This window comes from Suncus etruscus, chromosome 18 (genome assembly GCF_024139225.1).
Source record: "Suncus etruscus isolate mSunEtr1 chromosome 18, mSunEtr1.pri.cur, whole genome shotgun sequence".
NCBI classification, from domain to species: domain Eukaryota; kingdom Metazoa; phylum Chordata; class Mammalia; order Eulipotyphla; family Soricidae; genus Suncus; species Suncus etruscus.
Genome location: NC_064865.1, coordinates 35,061,337 through 35,079,004, shown reverse-complemented (window position 1 = coordinate 35,079,004; position 17,668 = coordinate 35,061,337). Strand labels below are relative to the sequence as shown.

The 17,668-nt window shown below is 50.4% G+C and overlaps 3 protein-coding genes across 3 annotated transcripts in view; 1 reads left to right on the top strand and 2 right to left on the bottom strand.

The window, feature by feature from the left end:
• The first annotated feature begins 184 nt into the window (after window positions 1-184).
• On the top strand, window positions 185-6,560 carry NELFE (negative elongation factor complex member E). Its single transcript, XM_049765138.1, has 11 exons — window positions 185-244; window positions 658-740; window positions 2,268-2,337; window positions 2,437-2,582; window positions 3,374-3,448; window positions 3,548-3,585; window positions 3,766-4,109; window positions 4,248-4,392; window positions 4,566-4,620; window positions 4,859-4,961; window positions 6,247-6,560. Exons 2-11 carry the CDS (start codon window positions 666-668, stop codon window positions 6,342-6,344), a joined length of 1,149 nt encoding a protein of 382 aa, XP_049621095.1. The 5' UTR covers window positions 185-244; window positions 658-665; the 3' UTR covers window positions 6,345-6,560.
• Window positions 6,561-6,562: 2 nt separating this feature from the next.
• On the bottom strand, window positions 6,563-13,482 carry CFB (complement factor B). Its single transcript, XM_049765148.1, has 18 exons — window positions 13,147-13,482; window positions 12,842-13,063; window positions 12,185-12,370; window positions 11,886-12,059; window positions 11,614-11,715; window positions 11,362-11,498; window positions 10,205-10,343; window positions 9,800-9,931; window positions 9,212-9,313; window positions 8,975-9,112; window positions 8,450-8,547; window positions 8,201-8,318; window positions 7,895-8,048; window positions 7,717-7,793; window positions 7,427-7,527; window positions 7,195-7,327; window positions 7,058-7,107; window positions 6,563-6,762 (listed from the first exon to the last, which is right to left on the bottom strand). The coding sequence occupies exons 1-18, from the start codon at window positions 13,208-13,210 to the stop codon at window positions 6,607-6,609; spliced, it is 2,283 nt and encodes a 760-aa protein (XP_049621105.1). The 5' UTR covers window positions 13,211-13,482; the 3' UTR covers window positions 6,563-6,606.
• A 327-nt stretch (window positions 13,483-13,809) lies between these two features.
• C2 (complement C2) overlaps window positions 13,810-17,668 on the bottom strand; it is a 22,846-nt gene continuing 18,987 nt past the window's right edge. Inside the window, exons 10-18 of the mRNA XM_049765127.1 lie at window positions 15,953-16,093; window positions 15,682-15,776; window positions 15,278-15,389; window positions 15,009-15,174; window positions 14,822-14,898; window positions 14,622-14,713; window positions 14,363-14,492; window positions 14,202-14,251; window positions 13,810-14,071 (exon numbers count right to left, since the gene is read on the bottom strand). Coding sequence (XP_049621084.1) covers window positions 13,901-14,071; window positions 14,202-14,251; window positions 14,363-14,492; window positions 14,622-14,713; window positions 14,822-14,898; window positions 15,009-15,174; window positions 15,278-15,389; window positions 15,682-15,776; window positions 15,953-16,093 — 1,034 coding nt within the window. The 3' untranslated portion in view covers window positions 13,810-13,900. The remainder of the gene's footprint in view (window positions 14,072-14,201; window positions 14,252-14,362; window positions 14,493-14,621; window positions 14,714-14,821; window positions 14,899-15,008; window positions 15,175-15,277; window positions 15,390-15,681; window positions 15,777-15,952; window positions 16,094-17,668) is intronic.

Sequence of the window (17,668 nt, the reverse complement as noted above, 5' to 3'; positions counted from 1 at the left end):
CGCAGTCGGCCCCGCCCCTCAAAGGGCGGAAATGGAAGCAACTTCCGGCACGCAACCTTAAGGGGGCGTGGCCTCGCGCTCTGACCCGGGGCAGGCCGGGCGGAAGTGTCCGCAGTTGGCGCCGCCTTGGTTACCGCGTTTCCCCGCCCCCTGGCAACGTCATCTCTCTGCGCCTGTGCCTGCTCTCGGTTGCCCGCGCGGGCGCCGCCCGAAACAGTGGGGCCCCAGGTTGCCGCCCCCTCAGGTAAGCAATAAGCCTTCTGCTCCTGGTTATCTCTCGCCCTCCTTTTCTTAAGCTACTTTTCCCTTTTCGTTGCTCTGAGGATGCTGTGCTGCTCCTGCCGCCCCTCGGACTCCGCGATTACCCCACTCACCCCCAGAGTGGGATTCAGGGGGCTGCTGCCTCCGGGTGGGCGACCGAGCGGGGCCTGGCCCCTTCCCCGGGCCACATGGTCGTGATTCCTCCCCCTGCACCGTGCAGGGGAGACGGGCTGATCCCGACTTGCAAGCGGGGGCTTGGAAGGCAGCCTGATTGAGGAGGGAGAGCTAGATAGACACTGGCTGGGCAGGCCTGGAGGGCTGCCTGGGGGTGGGCCCAGGATGGACGTATTTGGTGGTGACAGTGGAAAGATTTTTTTCGTCCCCCCCATACCCTAGGAACCACCATGCTGGTGATACCTCCCGGGCTAAGCGAAGAAGAGGAAGCGCTGCAGAAGAAATTCAACAAACTTAAGAAAAAGGTGAGGGGTTGGGGGTGTGGGGGACGGGCCACCCCACCATTTGCAGTCACTTTGAGAACATGGGAGTGGAGGGTGAGGATGCCAAAGGGAAATGGGTCCCCTCTTGTAGTCTCAAAAGTGGGACATTTTTCCCAAACCTTAGGGTTTTCTTTTACTTAGTAGCCTAGCAGGACATTCATTGGCTCTTCTTTCCCATGACTTTTTTTAGTTCACCCGAGAGTTGCTGATGTTTGCCAAATTTAGTGTTCCCCAATTCCAGTGTCTTACTGAGGATCTTCGGGTTTAAATTTGAAGCTGTCCTCTTCCTTTCTATTTTAGCCCTCCTTTTTTTTTTTTTTTTTTTTTTTTTTTTTTTTGGTCTTTCAAATAATACTGGCAACGGGCACCTTTTACTATGTGTTTGGAATCAAAACCTCATCTCTGATTTCCCCACTGTTTACAGAGCCAAACATTTGCCCAGTCTTGATCGTCCTTTGAGGTAATCTCTCCTGTGTAATTTTATTTTTCCTGAGCACTCTGTAGAGCAGGTTTTTGCCGACGCTCGCTCGCCCAGACTGTTTGTTGTAGTCGTCTCTCAAGTTTGACAGCTGTGTTTGCTCTTTGAAAACATGGCTCCCCTTTTCTCAAACCTTAAACTGGTTTCACAATGTCTATAGAAGAAAATGTGAGTTTGGCAGCCCTTTGTAGTCGAAACTATTCACTAGTCCTCAAACATGTTGTTCCAAAGCTTCTTATCCTTGCAGCTTTGACACCCTTTTTTTTTTTTTTTTTACTATCTTTCTTAGGATGGGAGGCAAGAATTTATGGTCACAAAACAGTTTTCTTTCAACAGCAAGCAGTCCCCACTTCTCTCTCAACTATACTTGACACTTCAGTCTGACTAAAGAATTATTTTCTGGTTGTTTAATCTTCCTAAAGAGAAAAACTATGTCTTGTGCCCCCCCTTTTTTTTTCTTATTAAAATGTAATAGTATACAGAGAAGGAATAGAGAGAGTTTTCTAGAAAGGAACTTAAATCTAGTTTCTGATTGAATTATTTGTCATCAAATTCAGAAACAGTAGACTTTGGACCCCTCTGGATACGGAGGTTTGTCTGGCTTAGGTATTGTTGGTATTATAGATGGTCTATGGCAGTGATGCTAACCTTTTTGAGCCCGAGTGCCCAAACTGCCGCACAATGCCCGGTCCTCCCAATGGCCAGTCCTGCCCTGTTGCCAGGTAAGCTGCAAAGCAGACACCGGCACACTCGCCTCCCGCCATGCACCGCATATCTTAATTGTGGACTTCTTCCCGAGTGCCCGCTACAAGGCTTTCGCGTGCCACCACTGGCACGTGTGCCATAGATTCACCATTGAGGGTCTAGGGGATCATACATGCATGAGAGACAGAGCTGCCTTGTTGTAACATTCAGGGATGCAAACATTTGCATTTTTTCTCTGAGAACAGTGCTCCCTCAAGTGATATATCCAGAACTTGGGGTGAGGGTGTTTGGGGTCTGGTCCTTACTGATCCTTTTCTTATTCACAGAAAAAGGCATTGCTGGCTCTGAAGAAACAAAGTAGCAACAACACAGCCAGTCAAGGAGGTGTCAAGCGCTGTGAGTGACAGGGAAAACTGGGATAGACTGGAAGTGGCAGCACAGGGCTGACCTCTCACTGCTGGGCCAACATATCGCCTCTTTCCTTTGCCCCTGCAGCCTTGTCAGAGCAACCTGTGGTAGACACAGCCACAGCAACAGAGCAGGCAAAGCAGCTGGTGAAGTCAGGAGCCATCAGTGCCATCAAGGCCGAGAACAAGAACTCAGGCTTCAAACGTTCTCGAACATTAGAGGGGAAGGTAAAGGTGAGCACAAGCAGTAAGATTGGTCAAAGGGCCCTTGAACTCAGAGGCATTCATTCAAGTTGGAGTGGAAGTAAGTGTGGGGAAATAATGCCTATTGGGAGAAAATTGCTCTACTCTTATGAGTGTCCCACTTTTTTATCTGTAAAATTCTCCATTTTGCCCATTCTATGGCTCTAATTTTGCATCTATTAGTGCTCTTGGAGTGTGTGGCTCTAAGGAGTTGAACAGGCTCTAAGTGCATGTTACAGGACACTTGTGAAAATTGCTTGTCTTGTCAAATAAGAAATATCTAATAGAATGTTTGGGGGTTGCTTTGAGGGGGTTGTTATTTTGTGTTTTTATTTTGCTTTGTTGGGCCACACTTAGTAATGCTTAGGGCTTATTTCTCACTCTGCTATCAGGAATTACTATTGACAGTGCTCAAGGGACCATATGGGATACTGTGGGCTCAAGCCCAGGCTAGCTGCATGTAAGGCAAGCACCCTATCTGCTATCTCCCCAACCCCTCAATAGAATGTTTCTTAAAAGATTGACTAGTGCGGGCCAGAACGATAGCACAGCAGGTAGGGTGTTTGCCTTGAATGTGGCCAACCCGGGTTCAATCCACAGCATCCTATATGGTCCCCTGATCCTGCTAGGAGTGATCTCTGAGCACAGGTCCAGGAATAACTCCTTAGCACCACTGGGTTTGGCCCAAAAACCAAAAACTGAAAAGCTAGTCTAGAATAAACCTGTCAGTCCCCACAGCTGGGCAGCTCACACATTGAGATGAATCTCTCTCCTCTTCCCAGGATCCTGAGAAGGGGACAGTCCCTACTTTCCAGCCGTTCCAGAGGAGCATATCTGCTGATGACGACCTGCAGGAGGTAATGCTCCCAATTCTTTGAGAAAGATGAGGCCCGTGTATTTTGAGCCATATGCTAGCAACTAGGAGTCTTCTCAACTGTCCTTGGTCTCTTTTTCAGTCATCCAGACGTCCCCAGAGGAAATCTCTGTATGAGAGGTTAGAGGGTTAGAGATAGAACGGGGTCCTGGCAGGTGGGTGGAGGTTGGTTTTCTGGGTTGGTGGATGGTTTGGAGTTAGAGTGGGAGGAGCTGGGGCCTCAGACAGAGCATTGAGTCTCCACGGGTTGGGAAAGAGGAGGTAAAGTCTCTCCTAGATCTTCTTGTCTTTTTCTCTCAGCTTTGTATCTTCCAGTGATCGGCTCCGGGAACTGGGACCTGATGGGGAGGAAACAGAGGGCCCAGGAGCTGGTGATGGTGCCCCTCGAAGCTTTGACTGGGGCTATGAAGAGCGGGGTGGTGCCCGTTCCTCAACCTCACCTCCCAGAAGCCATAGTCGGGAGAGGAACAGGGATCGAGACAGAGATCGTGACCGGGATCGTGACCGAGATCGTGACCGAGACCGGGAGCGAGACCGGGAGCGTGACAGGGACAGGGACCGAGACCGGGAACGGAATCGTGACCGGGATCGAGACCGAGATCGAGATCGAGACCGGGATCGAGACCGAGAAGGCCCTTTCCGCAGTAAGTGCCAGTGAGGAAGGTGTGCTGGGGACTGGGCTTGGTTTTGCATGTGCTGAGCCTATGCCCCAGACTGTCCCTTCAGCGACTTAAAGTAGGAGGTAAGATGGTCTGGCTTATGGCTGATTCCTCATCTCTTAGGATCAGACTCGTTCCCTGAACGCCGGGCCCCTCGGAAGGGGAATACTCTCTATGTATATGGAGAAGATATGACCCCCACCCTCCTCCGCGGGGCTTTCTCTCCATTTGGAAACATCATTGACCTCTCCATGGACCCACCCAGAAAGTAAGGGTGACAGTGGGGCAAGATAAATTCTGGAAGGACTTGGGGTAGGAGACAGTGCAGGGACAGGGGACGGGGCCAAGCTGGCCTGTCTAATTGGCCTAATCAGCACTGGGTTTGGATGGTGCCAGCAGAGCTCATAGTCCCTCGACTAACCCTGTTTTCTCTCATCCCAGCTGTGCCTTCGTCACCTATGAAAAGATGGAGTCAGCAGATCAGGCTGTTGCTGAGGTTGGGACTTCCCAGATCTGTTCTTCCCGTCCATCCTCCCATCCTCATGTTTTCTCTCTAAAATACCGGGAGCAAGTTAAAAATAATTTCCTCTTGACAGGGAAAATCTCTCCCTAGTCGCACAGGAAACCTTAACATTCTCAGATCCCATCTTCTAGGATGGCAGCTCTTGAAATATATCTTTGGTTTGTCTATAATATTTCCACCCATCCTCTGCCCCCTCCCTCTTTTGCCTCAGCTCAACGGGATCCAGGTAGAATCTGTACAACTCAAGGTCAGCATCGCCCGTAAACAGCCCATGTTGGATGCTGCCACTGGGAAGTCTGTCTGGGGCTCCCTTGGTAAGAATGGACGTCTTTCTTCCTCCCCTCTCCCCCACTTCACATCCCCCACAGTTCCCTGCCCTTTTTTGTTCACCTTTCTGTCCATGGCTGTCTAGGATCTATGTGGAAGATGTGGGAATAGGAAGAATTGTCAGGCCCTTGTAGGAGGCACAGGAAAGAAAGGGCCTGAAAGCAACTCGGAAAGCAGTTACTGAAATAGAAAAGCAAGAGGAAGCTAGAATCAGGTTTTTGAGGAAGACGAGCCTCCATGTAGCCTGTGCATTCTGAGATGGAGTTGATTTCTGAAACAAGCATTGGAAGTCGGGAAGCTAAAGTGTGAGGTACAGAATTTCAAGTGTAGTCAAGAGGCTGGAACAGTGGGTAGGGCATTTATTTGCCTTGTACCCAGCTGACGTGAGTTTCAATCCATGACCCCCTGAGCAGCACCAGGTAACTGGAAAACAAACCAGCAAGGTTGAATTTGGAGAAGAATGATCCAGGACTAGTGTTTAGGAGCATTCAGGGAATGTGAGGAAGCAGCCTGTGTTCCTTGTCATCTGACACAGTCAATTACGCGTTAAGGAGGCAGAAGGAGGGGTCAGGCTGGGAAGAGCATCAGTGGGGCCTATGCCACTGAAGCAGAATACAAACTTTGAGGAGGGAATGATGGCATTGTTGAGGTACAAAGGTCAAGAGAATGGGAACTGGTAAGGATGAAGTTACTAGTCCCGGGTGTAAGGGGTGGAGTACTTAGAGATGGGGCAAAGATAGGGACACATGTCACAGGAAAGAACAGTGGGGTCAAAACTCTCCAGCTGGGTAAATAATGTTTCATAGTACTAACCCCTTTTGCCTGGAGTGAATTCCTTGGCAAAGAAATGAACAGAAAAAAGGGTTCAGAGCAAGAGGGGCCCTCCTTTAAAAAGACTATTCAGAAATCAGCATTTCAGTGAAGAACCACAGAGATTATTTTATTTTTAATGCTTGATATACTGTGTTTAGGTAGCATCATTCCTATATCTTGGTAATAACACTTGGGGTTTTTTGGTTTGCTTTTTAAGAATGAAACATTGATTACATCTGCTTGTGCCGCACTAACCACTATACCCTGCCGCACAATGAGTTTGGCATCCAGACAGGCCTAAGCAGGCTAAAGGAGATAGACATCTTGGCCACCAGAGGGCAGTGTGAAAATTGGATTGCCCTAGACCAGGGGCTTGGAGAAAGGTAGTCAGATTCTGGGGCCTGGGGTCTAATCTTAGCTCCTCCGCAGGCCTTCACTAATCCTTTTCTCCTTCCTTAGCTGTCCAGAATAGCCCTAAGGGTTGCCACCGGGACAAGAGAACGCAGATCGTCTACAGTGATGATATCTTCATTGAAAACCTTGAGGATGGCTTCTAGGGAATGGAGCTGGATTTCGTGTGCCTCATCTGCCCCAATACTGGTCTCAGTAAAACACTGAGGAGGAAGCTCCCACATCTCCCTCAGCCTCTGGTTTTTCAGCATTTGGGATCGGGATTGAGCCTTTAAAAACGGCTGTTGGATTTTATCTCAGTTGTAACACTATGACCAGTGCACGCTCCCCTCTCCCTTGACCCCAAAAGGATCTTGAACACAGGTATTGTCGCAGCTGTTTTAATTTCTGTTCCAAGCAGAAAGCCCCTCATAGAAAGCCTAGATCCTCATCTTTGAGTTTCTCCTTGAGCCAGGGAAGGACTGTGAAGAGGTTGACATGAAAATCCCGGGCATAAGCAGGTGACGACCCTAGCAGCCTCTTGTTTTTGCAGACATCCACTACTCCCCAGCTGATCACACCAACCTGCACAGACAAGCAGATACCATGGAGAAATTTATAACATTCTTCCTGCTCCCAGGAAGGACAACTATTCAGATATATCTGAGCTGACCTAAAGAATTAGGCTAAGGACACACAGCTCAGTTCTATTGTCTTTGGTGCACAGGCCAAATCCCTCAACCTAAGTGTCCTAGTTCTGAGAACAATTCTGGGGAGGCAGCCTCTGTCCTCTCTTTCCAGCCACAACGCACTGAGTGCTTCTGTGTGATGGCCCATGCTGACCACTCACCTCCCCTCAGATAGTAAAGGGGAAACTCACTTGGATGAAGCGACTCCTCTTGTGAATAATCAGGGGGCCACCAGAATCACCTGCAAGAGGGCAGGGGAGAAGTGAGAGGGGAAAGAACTCTTGGGCCTCTGGAACTTGGAGCAGAAAACCTAAGAGCCTTCTCTCACCTTTGCAAGTGTTGGGGTCAGCATATGGAAACACCCCTCCGGTGCATAGGAACCTGGGGGTGACCACTTCAGAGATGTCCTTAACTTTGTCATAGCCTGGCGCAAATTTAGCATCTCTCTGGCAGCTGTCTCTCTGCAGGGGAGGCAGGAAGCATGGAGGAGGAAGAGGTAATGAACGAAGCTTGCCAAGGAGCCCTGAGGCCTAGAGCTCTTTTGGTGTCATATTTCTTACCTTATCTCCATTCTTGATGTACACCTCCCTTCGAACTAGCTGCTTCTTCTCCTCAGACACAAATAGAGCTTTGACATCTTTAACAGGAAGCAGCTCTTCCACTGGAAAAATGCAAAGATGGCCATTTCTCTCTGTGCTACCCCATTGTTTTTGTCGAAGCTTCAGCAACTGTCCTTCAACCCCTTCCTAAGAGCTGGGGAATGGCCTGCCCATCATCCCCTCCTCCAGCTCCCACATGAATTAGTCCTCTTGGAATCTCATCACATGCTACTTGCTTGACTATGCCTTACTCTGTTGCTGGCATGTGGTTGTCAGAGGAAGCCTCAATGCTTGATTTGTTGCTTCAGTGCAGGGGAGACAAATGGGCCTGTAAGGAGAGAGATGAGGAAAATCATGACCAGTGAGCTGGCCACACACTCCAGACCTACTACCTTCCCCAGGCTCTTCTCAGGGACTCCGATATCTCACCTGAGAGTACTGCCATATTGGAGTCTCTTCTTGAGCTTGATCAGGGCTACATCATAGTCATAAAATTCAGGAATTCCTTTGTCTTTTTTCCCATAGATGTTGTAGTTGGGATGAAATAGAATTTCTTCTATCTCAAATTCCTTCTTTAGCCCTCCTGAGGTTGAAGAGTGAATATCTCTAAATCATCCATTTCCCTGTGGGTGGCCCCTGCCTTAACACCCCTCACCCCCCATCTTCCCTAATTCCAAGTCTTCCCCCTTTCCTAGCATGCATGGAGGAAGCTACTTGGAGGAGTGCCCTACTTACCTACGCTAACCTTGATTAGATGGGCCGGATCATCCACTGTGAAGCAGTGTGCTGCTGTCAGCACAAAGTACTCGGACACCACTGCCCCCATGCATTGCTCATGTCCCTTTGAAGGACGCTGAGAACAGAAGGGGTTGAGGAGATGCTCATCTTCTGTCAACACCACAATCTTGAGGAATTTCTGCCCTTTGCAACCCTTATTTCATGATGACTGGCACCCCCCCTTAAGTCCCCACCAGTAATGCTTACAGTCACTGAGATCCTGGCATGCCAGGGCTGCTTGTGATTATCTGAGGCGTCTTTGTGCTCCCAAACCATGCCACAGAGACCCAGAGTCCGGGTTTCATCTAGTAGGGAAGGAGAATGCTGAGTTGTAGATGTTTTGTTCCCAAAGCTTATGGGGATGGATAACCCTTGTGTGGAGCAGGGAGGAAAGGCCAGTGGGCATGGTCTCCTGTTGAGGGCGCAGAAATCCTGTCTGTAGTGGAAAAGACTTGGGACTGATTATAGATCTTACTGCAGACCTCTTACTCAGCTGATTCCCCTCACCTCTTCTGACCTTGATTCAAACATCTGTAAAACAAGGGCTTGAGAAAGACCTGATCTTCAGAGTTCTGATTCTAGAACAGGAAGTGGACCGTGCCAGGAAATAAAGTGAAACTGAGTATGATAAAAGTCATTGTGCCTGAGATGCACAGGGGAAGGAAAATGTGAGGCCTGAGGGTTGAGAGGGTGAACAAGCCAAGTCTCTAGACCTTCCTCCCAATTTCATACCAAGCATTTGGATGAAGACATCCTCCAAGTTTTCCATGTCCTTGACTCTGAACACATGTTGTTCTTTATCCTTCTTAGAAGCTAAAGCATTGATGTTCTGTTCGCTCACCAGAGGCCCAACTCCAAAGACATAGACATCTGCAGGAAGAAAAGGGAGACTGTTAAGGCTGTGAGGGTAGAGGGTGGTTAGGAACTGAGGTGAGAAATCTAATGCAGGGTCCTGGGAAAGCCACTCACCCAGATAATCTTCTCTGGGGGTTTTGTGGTTGATGCCAATTTCCAGCAGACTCCTGATATCATGAATAACGGGGACTGGGTCTCCACCCATGTTGTACAAGCCTGGTAAGAAACAACAGTGAAGGGACCGGAGAGATAGCATGGAGGTAAAGTGTTTGCCTTTCATGCAGAAGGATGGTGGTTCAAATCCCGGCATCCCATATGGTCCCCTGTGCCTGCCAGGGGCGATTTCTGAGCATAGAGCCAGGAGTAACCCCTGAGCACTGCTGGGTGTGACCCAAAAACCAAAAAAAAAAAAAAAAAAAAAAAAGGAAGAAAAAAAAACAACAGTGAAGAGGGAGTCAAGGAAGGGAGAGTGGGGGGAGATACATGGAAGGTGATAAAAAGCGATGAAATGGATAGGTGGGTTGGGGAACAATGGGAGCGGTAGGTCACAGAGCCCTGAGGGTAAATTTTCTTCCTGTGAAGGGCCTCAGGAAAGGCCAACATGGCTGGACTCTGAGCAGCACTTAGTACTCCAAGCATGAGTAATGTGTGATGTGCAGGTTCAGGGCAGGGCACACAAGAAGGTCTGGAGAGAGCTCTAACCGTCTGTCATGAGGATGATGACGTGGCGGGTGCGGTTCCAGTTTTCAGAGAACTTTTCCTTATAGTTGCTCATCATGCTATACACCAAATGCAGGGCCTTCTTGGTATTAGTCCCTGATTTCAGTTTGTGATCTGTAGGAAGGAAAGCATTCTCCTCATCTAGGCTTCCAAATGAAATGAAACTTCAACCCCAGAGACCAGCTAGCAACTGAGATAGCACATCTTAAATCGTTTGAGTCGTCATCCCACTGACTGGACCCAAGTGATCATTTCAGTCCCCAACAGGTTCCCATTAGCCCCTATTTGCAATGACTCTGTTGGCTAGCACCAGTCTCACTCCCCTCTCCACCACCCGCCAGTCTCACTCTAAAGTAGATCCCTCACTCTCCATCCCTCATCTCTGACCTTCATAGCTGATTTTATTGAGAGCTTTTGTCACCCAGTCTGCATTACTGCTCTCTTCCTCCGTCACTCGGATCAAGACATTGACTTCTGTTGCATACGACAGTAGAGAATATCTGGGTTTCACCCCGTAACTGGCCACCTGTGGGTGAGAGGGCAACAGAAGTCATTGTGGTTGGAAGTCACCATCAGCTTTGATGGGATGGGGTCCAAGGAGGAGCTGGCCTATGGGGGTTGCACCTTTATTTAGCAGGGCTAGAAGCACGACCACACCTGTAAAAAATCTGAGAGAGGTTAGTAATAATGACCTTAGACGATCAGACCGTTCAAAGGTGACTTTATTAGGGTCCTGCATCTCTTATATAGAGAAGGAGAAGGGGGCAGGCAAAAGGTGGTGTCAATCATACTTTTTGGCGCGAAAGCCATGAAACAAAGGCAGTAAATCATTTTTCAGAGGGGAGGGAGAAGCAGTGACAATCTTGCAAGCACTCCTAAATCAGCAGCTTTCAAGGAATTGCCCTATGACCCTAAAGTAGGGTTTGCAGACCACTTTCCGGAACTCTCAGCAGGTTTTATGGTGGGGTAAGCTCTGTCGCATAGGGCGATGAGGTTTAGCTATTAACTCAGGAATGTAAGTTATAGGGAGACTTGGCTCCATGGTATCAGGCAGTGTCTTCCTCCCCTAGGCCGAGAAGTTACTTATTACTTGAAGGTTGCCTTTTTCCTGTTGGTATATGGGCTTATAGCAAGCAGCACTTAGCACTGAAAAAATGGCAGGGAGTTTTGCAAAAGTAACCACTGAGTCAGTCATGGTAGCCAACAGGGTTTCACAGGAATCTTGAGTTAAAGGTAGTGCAATAGTGATAGCATGGCGGGTAGGGCATTTGCCTTGCACGCTGTTAACTCGGGACAGACCCAATTTCGATCCCGAGCATCCCAAATGGTCCCCTGAGCCTGCCAGGAGTGATTTCTGAGTGCAGAGCCAGGAATAACCCCTAAGCACCAGTGGGTGTGGTCCAAAAATATAAACAGGAAGCCACTATGGTAAAAAAGGAAAGGACCTTGAGATTTTCTGAGACCTGTGGCTCAGGTCAACTGGGATCACCAGGAAGCTAGACCTGGCAGGGTTGCAAAGCATACTCAGAGGAAGGGAAGCCCACCTTCTCGATGAAATCTCTGAGACAATTCTTAGCTCGAGTGAAATTCTGAGCACCAATACTGTCTGATCCATCCAGCACCAGGTAGATGTTCATAGAGCCAGAGGGGTCCAGGACAATCTTCCTTTTCTGTTGGTCCCCTGGGTTTCACCAGAATGATTCAGACTGAGGCATGCACGACTCTTCTGTTCCTTTTCCAGTCTTCCCCAACCTTCTTCCACCCCCACCCCCCACCCTCCACCTCCGTTACCACACCTGGGTTGTGGCCGTCTTCAGCCTCAACTCCTTCCACAGTCTCTGTCAGTGAAGACAGGAAGGCTTCTGCCACTTCTTCAGGGCTGTCGTACATAAAGGAATCTGGGAAACGTCACAAATTGGGTCAGATGTCTGGAAAACACTGACCAGAAGAGGGGAGGGTGGGTTTCCAGGCCACAGGAGCACAAAAGGGATCAAATTATCCTGGGAAGTTTAGGAGTAAGGAAGAAGCTGGGAACTTTTGGGGGAGAAGCACCTGAGTCAAGGCCCACCTTGGCAGGAAGGCTCTGTTCCACTCCAAGAGCCACCTTCCAGGCATGTGCGCTGCTGAGAGCCACGCAGAGTGAGCCCCCGGCTGCAGTAGTAGGTGACACTGTCTTCAAGGCGGTACTGGCTGCCCACCTTCCTTGTGCCAAGAGGGATGCCCGGGTTGGGGCAGTACGATGCTGCAGACACGAGACATGGTGTTAAATGCCATAGCCTGAGGTCCCCAGAGGGCAAGGGAAGTCAGAGACCAGATGCCAGTTCCCTGGGAAAGAATCCCGCCCCTCAGGAAGGAGATGCTTCTCACATCCATCATCACAGATGGTCGTCTGTCCACTCCATCGGCCGTTTGGCTGGCAGGTACGATTGGCAGAGCCCCGGAGAGTGTAACCATCATAGCAGTGAAACTGGAGCTCATCACTCACATTGTAGTGGAGGGCCCGGGGCCAGTAGTCCCCATTCTCAAAGCTCTGTGGTCTTGGGCAGCGAATTGCTTGGGGGCAAGGGAACAAGTATAAGAACAGAGGTGATAGGGCTGCCCTTTAGGGAACCCCTTCCTGTCCCATAGGAACAGCTTAAATCCCAGAGGCTTCCTCACCCCATAGGAACCAGCCCACACTTCTCCCTCCCCATTTCTTTTTGTTTGTTTGGGGGCCACATTTGGTGACGCCCAGGGGTTACTCCTGGCTCTGCGATCAGAAATTGCTCCTGGCAGGCTCGGAGGGCCATATGGGATGTTGGAGATCGAACACAGGTCCTACTGCTGTGCTATCGCTCCGGCCTCCCTCCCCATTTCTGAGTCAACATTTCTGACTTAACAGTCAGGACCAATGCATACAGGTTAGCACTCTTGCTTGGCTCTGGATCAGTCCAACTTGTCCCCTTGCCCAGTCTCAACACACCGTTACTCTCACCCTGGTCCATGGCTGCCACCCTCCCATTCCCACCCTCGCTGCCTGCCAACCTCTGCATTCAGCTTTCTTGACGATCTTTTGGTCCTGGGTCTTGAGGTCGCTCCAGGAACCCGTGATGCTGCAGGTGCGGGCCTGTACAGGGTAAGCGTAGAAGCCAGAGGGACACTCATACGCCAGCACCAGGCCCCCCTTGAGAAGCCGGAAGGTACCCCCTTTGATGTCCACTCCTTCCAGAGTGCAGGAAATTTGAGTCAGAACTGCAGACTTCACACCTAAAGAGAAAAATGGGGGAGCGGTGAAGTGCAGCTTCACGGGATCAGCAGGAGGCGGAGACCACAGGAGCAGCTGCTCTTACCTGCAGACCAGAGGCCCAGGAACAAGGAAACCAGGCAGAGAGCTGGGTGGACGCTGCTCCCCATGGTGACAGGAGGAAAGCTCAGGCTGCCTCTGTTCGAGCTGACGCTCCAGACCTGGTGTCACTGCCCTTTGCTGTCCTCAACCCCCCACAATCTCCAAGCTTTTATGCAATCAGTGTTCTGGCGCCTGCAGCTCACCCTGCCTGCCCAACCCACATCACTTTCGGGAATGTTCAAAAGGGAGTCCCCTCCTCCACCCCTCACTGCGGCCACTGGAGGAAATAGAAACTAAAGAGTCCCACCCTGCAGGGCTCTCCTTTACTCTCCAAGCACTCTCTTTCACATCTACACAGCCCCAGTTCCTCCCCTAGACCCCCATGGGAGGAGTAAGCCCCAGAGCTCCGGGTGAACCGTGCTATGGAGCAGAGTCCAGCCACTGTTTGTCCAGTGGGGTTTCTGACCTGCTAGCCACACTTCCCGGAATCTGCCTACCCTCCCCAGAAAGGCACAGGCCCGTGTAGAAACCAGTGGTTTTTATTCATTTCATAACTGGGAAATTTCCCTGTGAAAGTGAAAGGAGAGTCAAGGGGGGGGGGGTGCGGAGCAGGGGTGTCATAGGGCATGGTGCCAGGTGACTCAGAGCTCCCAGGGAGAGTGGCCTGAGGATGGAAGTGCAGAGCTCAGGGACCAGAAGGGTGGTTGCAGGTGGCAGAACAGCCAAGTGAAGAGGGTGAGATGTAGAGAATGGAGCTTTCACAATGGCAGAAAGTTCAAGACTCCCCCCAGGTGCTGCCTCAGCCAGGGCTGCAGGCGGAAGAGATTGATGTGGAAATCCCGTGGGACCCTGGAAGATGGGACCTTCTTATGCGGGTATCTCTTGCCATTTTCACAGGGATTGTAGAGACCCCAGCTCACCAGGCCCACCTAAAAGGAGAAAATAGGGGTAAGGGAAGCTGCCACCTCTCCCAGCTCCCAGTCCCAAGTCCCAGGTTCTTCCATGGGTCCCCCACCCCCTCATGGCCCACATCTGGCCAGCAGCTCCTTTTCACCACACCTGAAAAAATCTGAATCTCTTCTCAAGGTAAACTGCTCCCCCAGATTCTCCTGTTGGGAAGGAGGGAGAGAAGAGAGTGACACCCAGGACTGGCCAGGAACCCAGGTAACTTTCCCTCAGCAAGTGGAGTTCTTGGCTGGGGGGTGTAGGGAGAGGCTCACCCTTGCAGGGATTATCCTCCATCTTCTCACTCCCACTGCACAGGAACTGGTCTGTCACCACTTCATTGACATCTGTCAAGTTGGGGAACCAGACCTGGTCTTTGGAGACAGGCTGGATACACTTTGTCCACTACAGTGAAGGAGAAGGATGGAATGAGCAGACCAGGCACCAGGGGGAGGGTCCTGGAGGGTGTGAGAAGCAGTCAGGGAGCTGCTCCCCACCACCACCCCTGCCCAGCTTCCTGGCTGATAGCCTCACCTCTGAGCCTGTCTTGAGACGGACATTTAGTGAGTTCCCATCCAGGCCCACAAAGTGAGCAGGAACACTCAACTGGTTCAGAAGGTCCTTCTCTGCACTCGAGGAGAAGAAGGTGTTAGAAAGGATCTCTTTTCCCAGTATAGACTCAGGAACTGCTGCCTAGCCTGAGTGGTCACTCCCACGCCCTGCCCAGCACACACCGTGGTCCTGGCAAGTGCTGCTCAGGGGTCTCCGCAGAGCCAGATTGGCCTCCATTGTGCAGGGGAGGCAGATGGGCCTGGAGGAAAAAGCAATGGGTCACACAGGCCCATCCTCAGTCTCCCCACCCCCAGAGTACCCCAGAATTTTCTCCCTGGCAAGGTGCACTCCTGGCCTAGCCACGGGCACCTGGCGTGGGTGGACATCTTCACTTTCTTCTCCAGCTGCAGCAGAGCAATGTCATCTCCATAGAACTCCCGGATCCCCTGGTTCTCCTTGGCACGGACATCAAAGTTGGAGGAAATCACTATCTCCTTGATCTCAAACTCTTGGCCATTCCTGAGGCTGGGATCACCTGGGAACAACAGGCAAAATTAAAGTTGGTCGCATTTCTGAAGTGCCCTGAGGCTAAGAACAAGGACTGGGCTGTCAGGGACCCTAGAGTGTGCCAGCCTTACCCACAATGACCCGCCACAGTTTCCGATCCCCGTTATGGCGGAAGCAGTGAGCAGCAGTGAGGACCCACTGGTCTGAGACGAGAGCTCCCCGGCAGGTGGCCTGGCCCTGGGGCTGCAGGGGAACAGGGGACTGTCAAGAACTGCTCTGCTGGGACCAGAACAATAGTATAGTGGGTAGGGTGTTTGCCTTGCATGCAGCCAAACTAGGTTTGATTCCCAGCATCCCATATGGTCCCCTGAGACTGCCAGTAGTAATTCCTGAGTGCAGAGCCAGGAGTAACCCCTGAGCATCGACAGATATGGCCCCAAATCAGAACAACAACAACGAAAAAAAACCTGCTATGTCTTTGGCTCATGCCCACTCCCATCTCTGGGCTCCAAGCCCCAACCTTCCTTCCTGGTACCTTGATTATGACATGCCAGGGTGTCCTCTCCTGGTTAGAGGCATTGGTGGACATGTTCCCCACCCCACAGATGACGTCTGTGAGCTTGGAGACATCTGACGGTGAGACGAGCAGATGGTAAAGAAAGTAAGTGGCACTGTGAGTGGGGGGTCAGAAACCCCCACTCCCCACCCATGCATGCACATGCATGTGCACGTGTATACACACTCTGTGTGCTCACACAGAGGCTGCTTATCCTGCACCCCACCTCTGGAGGAGGCAACTCACTTACCCAGCATGTGCTCAAAAACCTGGTACAGAGCCTGCGTGTCCTGCAGAATGAACGCGTGTCTCTCTCCATCCTTCTTGGACCCCAGCTCATTCAGTTCTCTCCAGTCCACGTCTAGTTTTCCCACCCCAATGGCATAGATGTCTGACAGGCAGGAAGTAAAAAAACAGGATCATTATTGTTTGTTTCCGTTGCTGTTTTATGCTTAGATGCTGCTCCTGGCAGTGCTCTGGGGACCATAAGTTGCTGGAGGTTGAACCTAGGCCTCCTGAAGACAAAGTATGTGCTCATGGGCTGAAAAGATAGCGTAGAAGTCAAGGTATCTGCCTTACAAGTATCACAGCTTTGCCTGTTCTATCTCCAGCACTGGAGTAATTCTTGAGCACAGAAACAGAACCAGAGCACCACCAGGTTTGGCTTCCTCCTCTACAAAAATAAAATTTAAAAAGCATGCATTAGGGGCTAGAGAGATAGCATGGAGGTAGGGCATTTGCTTTGCATGCAGAAGGACGGTGGTTCGAATCCTATATGGTCCCCTGCGCCTGCCAGGAGGGATTTCTGAGTATAGAGCCAGGAGTAACCCCTGAATGCTGCCGGGTGTGACCCAAAAACAAAAACAAAAAATGCATGCCAGGTGGACCATCTCTCCAGCCCCCAAAATAACCAGATTCTTGTGGCTAAGGTTACCCCATGATAGAAGGTGTAACTTCGAACTCATCCTGTCTTCTGAAACTCTGTGTAAGCTTGGCCCGAGGCCCCCGTGACCTAACTGATCTCATTTGCTCCCACTCTCCCAGCTTCCTTTGCTCTCCCAGCCTCAGAGCCTCGCAGCCGTACTCCCACCTCAGATCCTTTGCATAAGGTGTCCCTCTGTCTGGTTACTTCCTCCCCCAAACTTCTCACTTTCTCAGGTTTTGTTTTTTGGGGGTTTTTGGTTTTTTTGTTTTTTGTTTTTTGTTTTTTTTGGCTTTTGGTTTTTGGTTTCTGGGTTATACCCAGTCATGCTCAGTGGTTACTCCTGCCTATGCTCTCAGAAATCGCTCCTGGCTTGGGGGACCATAGGGATGATGGGGATTGAACAGAGGTCCATACTGGTTCAGCCACATGCAAGGCAAACACCTTACCGCTGTGCCACCACTCCGGCCCCACTCTCTCAATTTTAAGGCTTGACTCAAATGTCACCTTTTCAATGAGGCCTTTGTTGCCTCCCTGCTTAAGACCATCATGACAGCCATATCCTGACCCTGACATTCCCTCCCTGCTTTGTTCGACACCTTAGCACATGGCTCCCTGCTCCCTGCTCTACAACTTTCTTAGTTTCCCTTGCTTATTGCTCACGTGGGGAGTACCAGGTTCTCCAAAAGAGTGCTGAAGTCATACCACCTATGCTCCTGTGGTGAGGCCTTATTAAAAGTAAGCATATCATTGCGTTCTGGTGACATACATCATGCTAGATGAGGGTTGGCCCTGAGTCAGTGACTGGCATCTTTATATCATAGGAGGAGAATTTGGGCATGAGCACACAGAAAGAATTACCATGTGCAGACATGGAAGAGAAAGGTGAAGTGAAGACAGAGGTAGAAATTGGCTTATCTTGTTTTTTATTTGTTTTATTGGTTTTTTTGTTTGTTTTGGACTGGCACTCAGGGGTTACTCCTGGTTCTGTGCTCAGAAATTGCTCCTGGCAGAGTCAGGGACAACATGGGATGCCGGGGATTG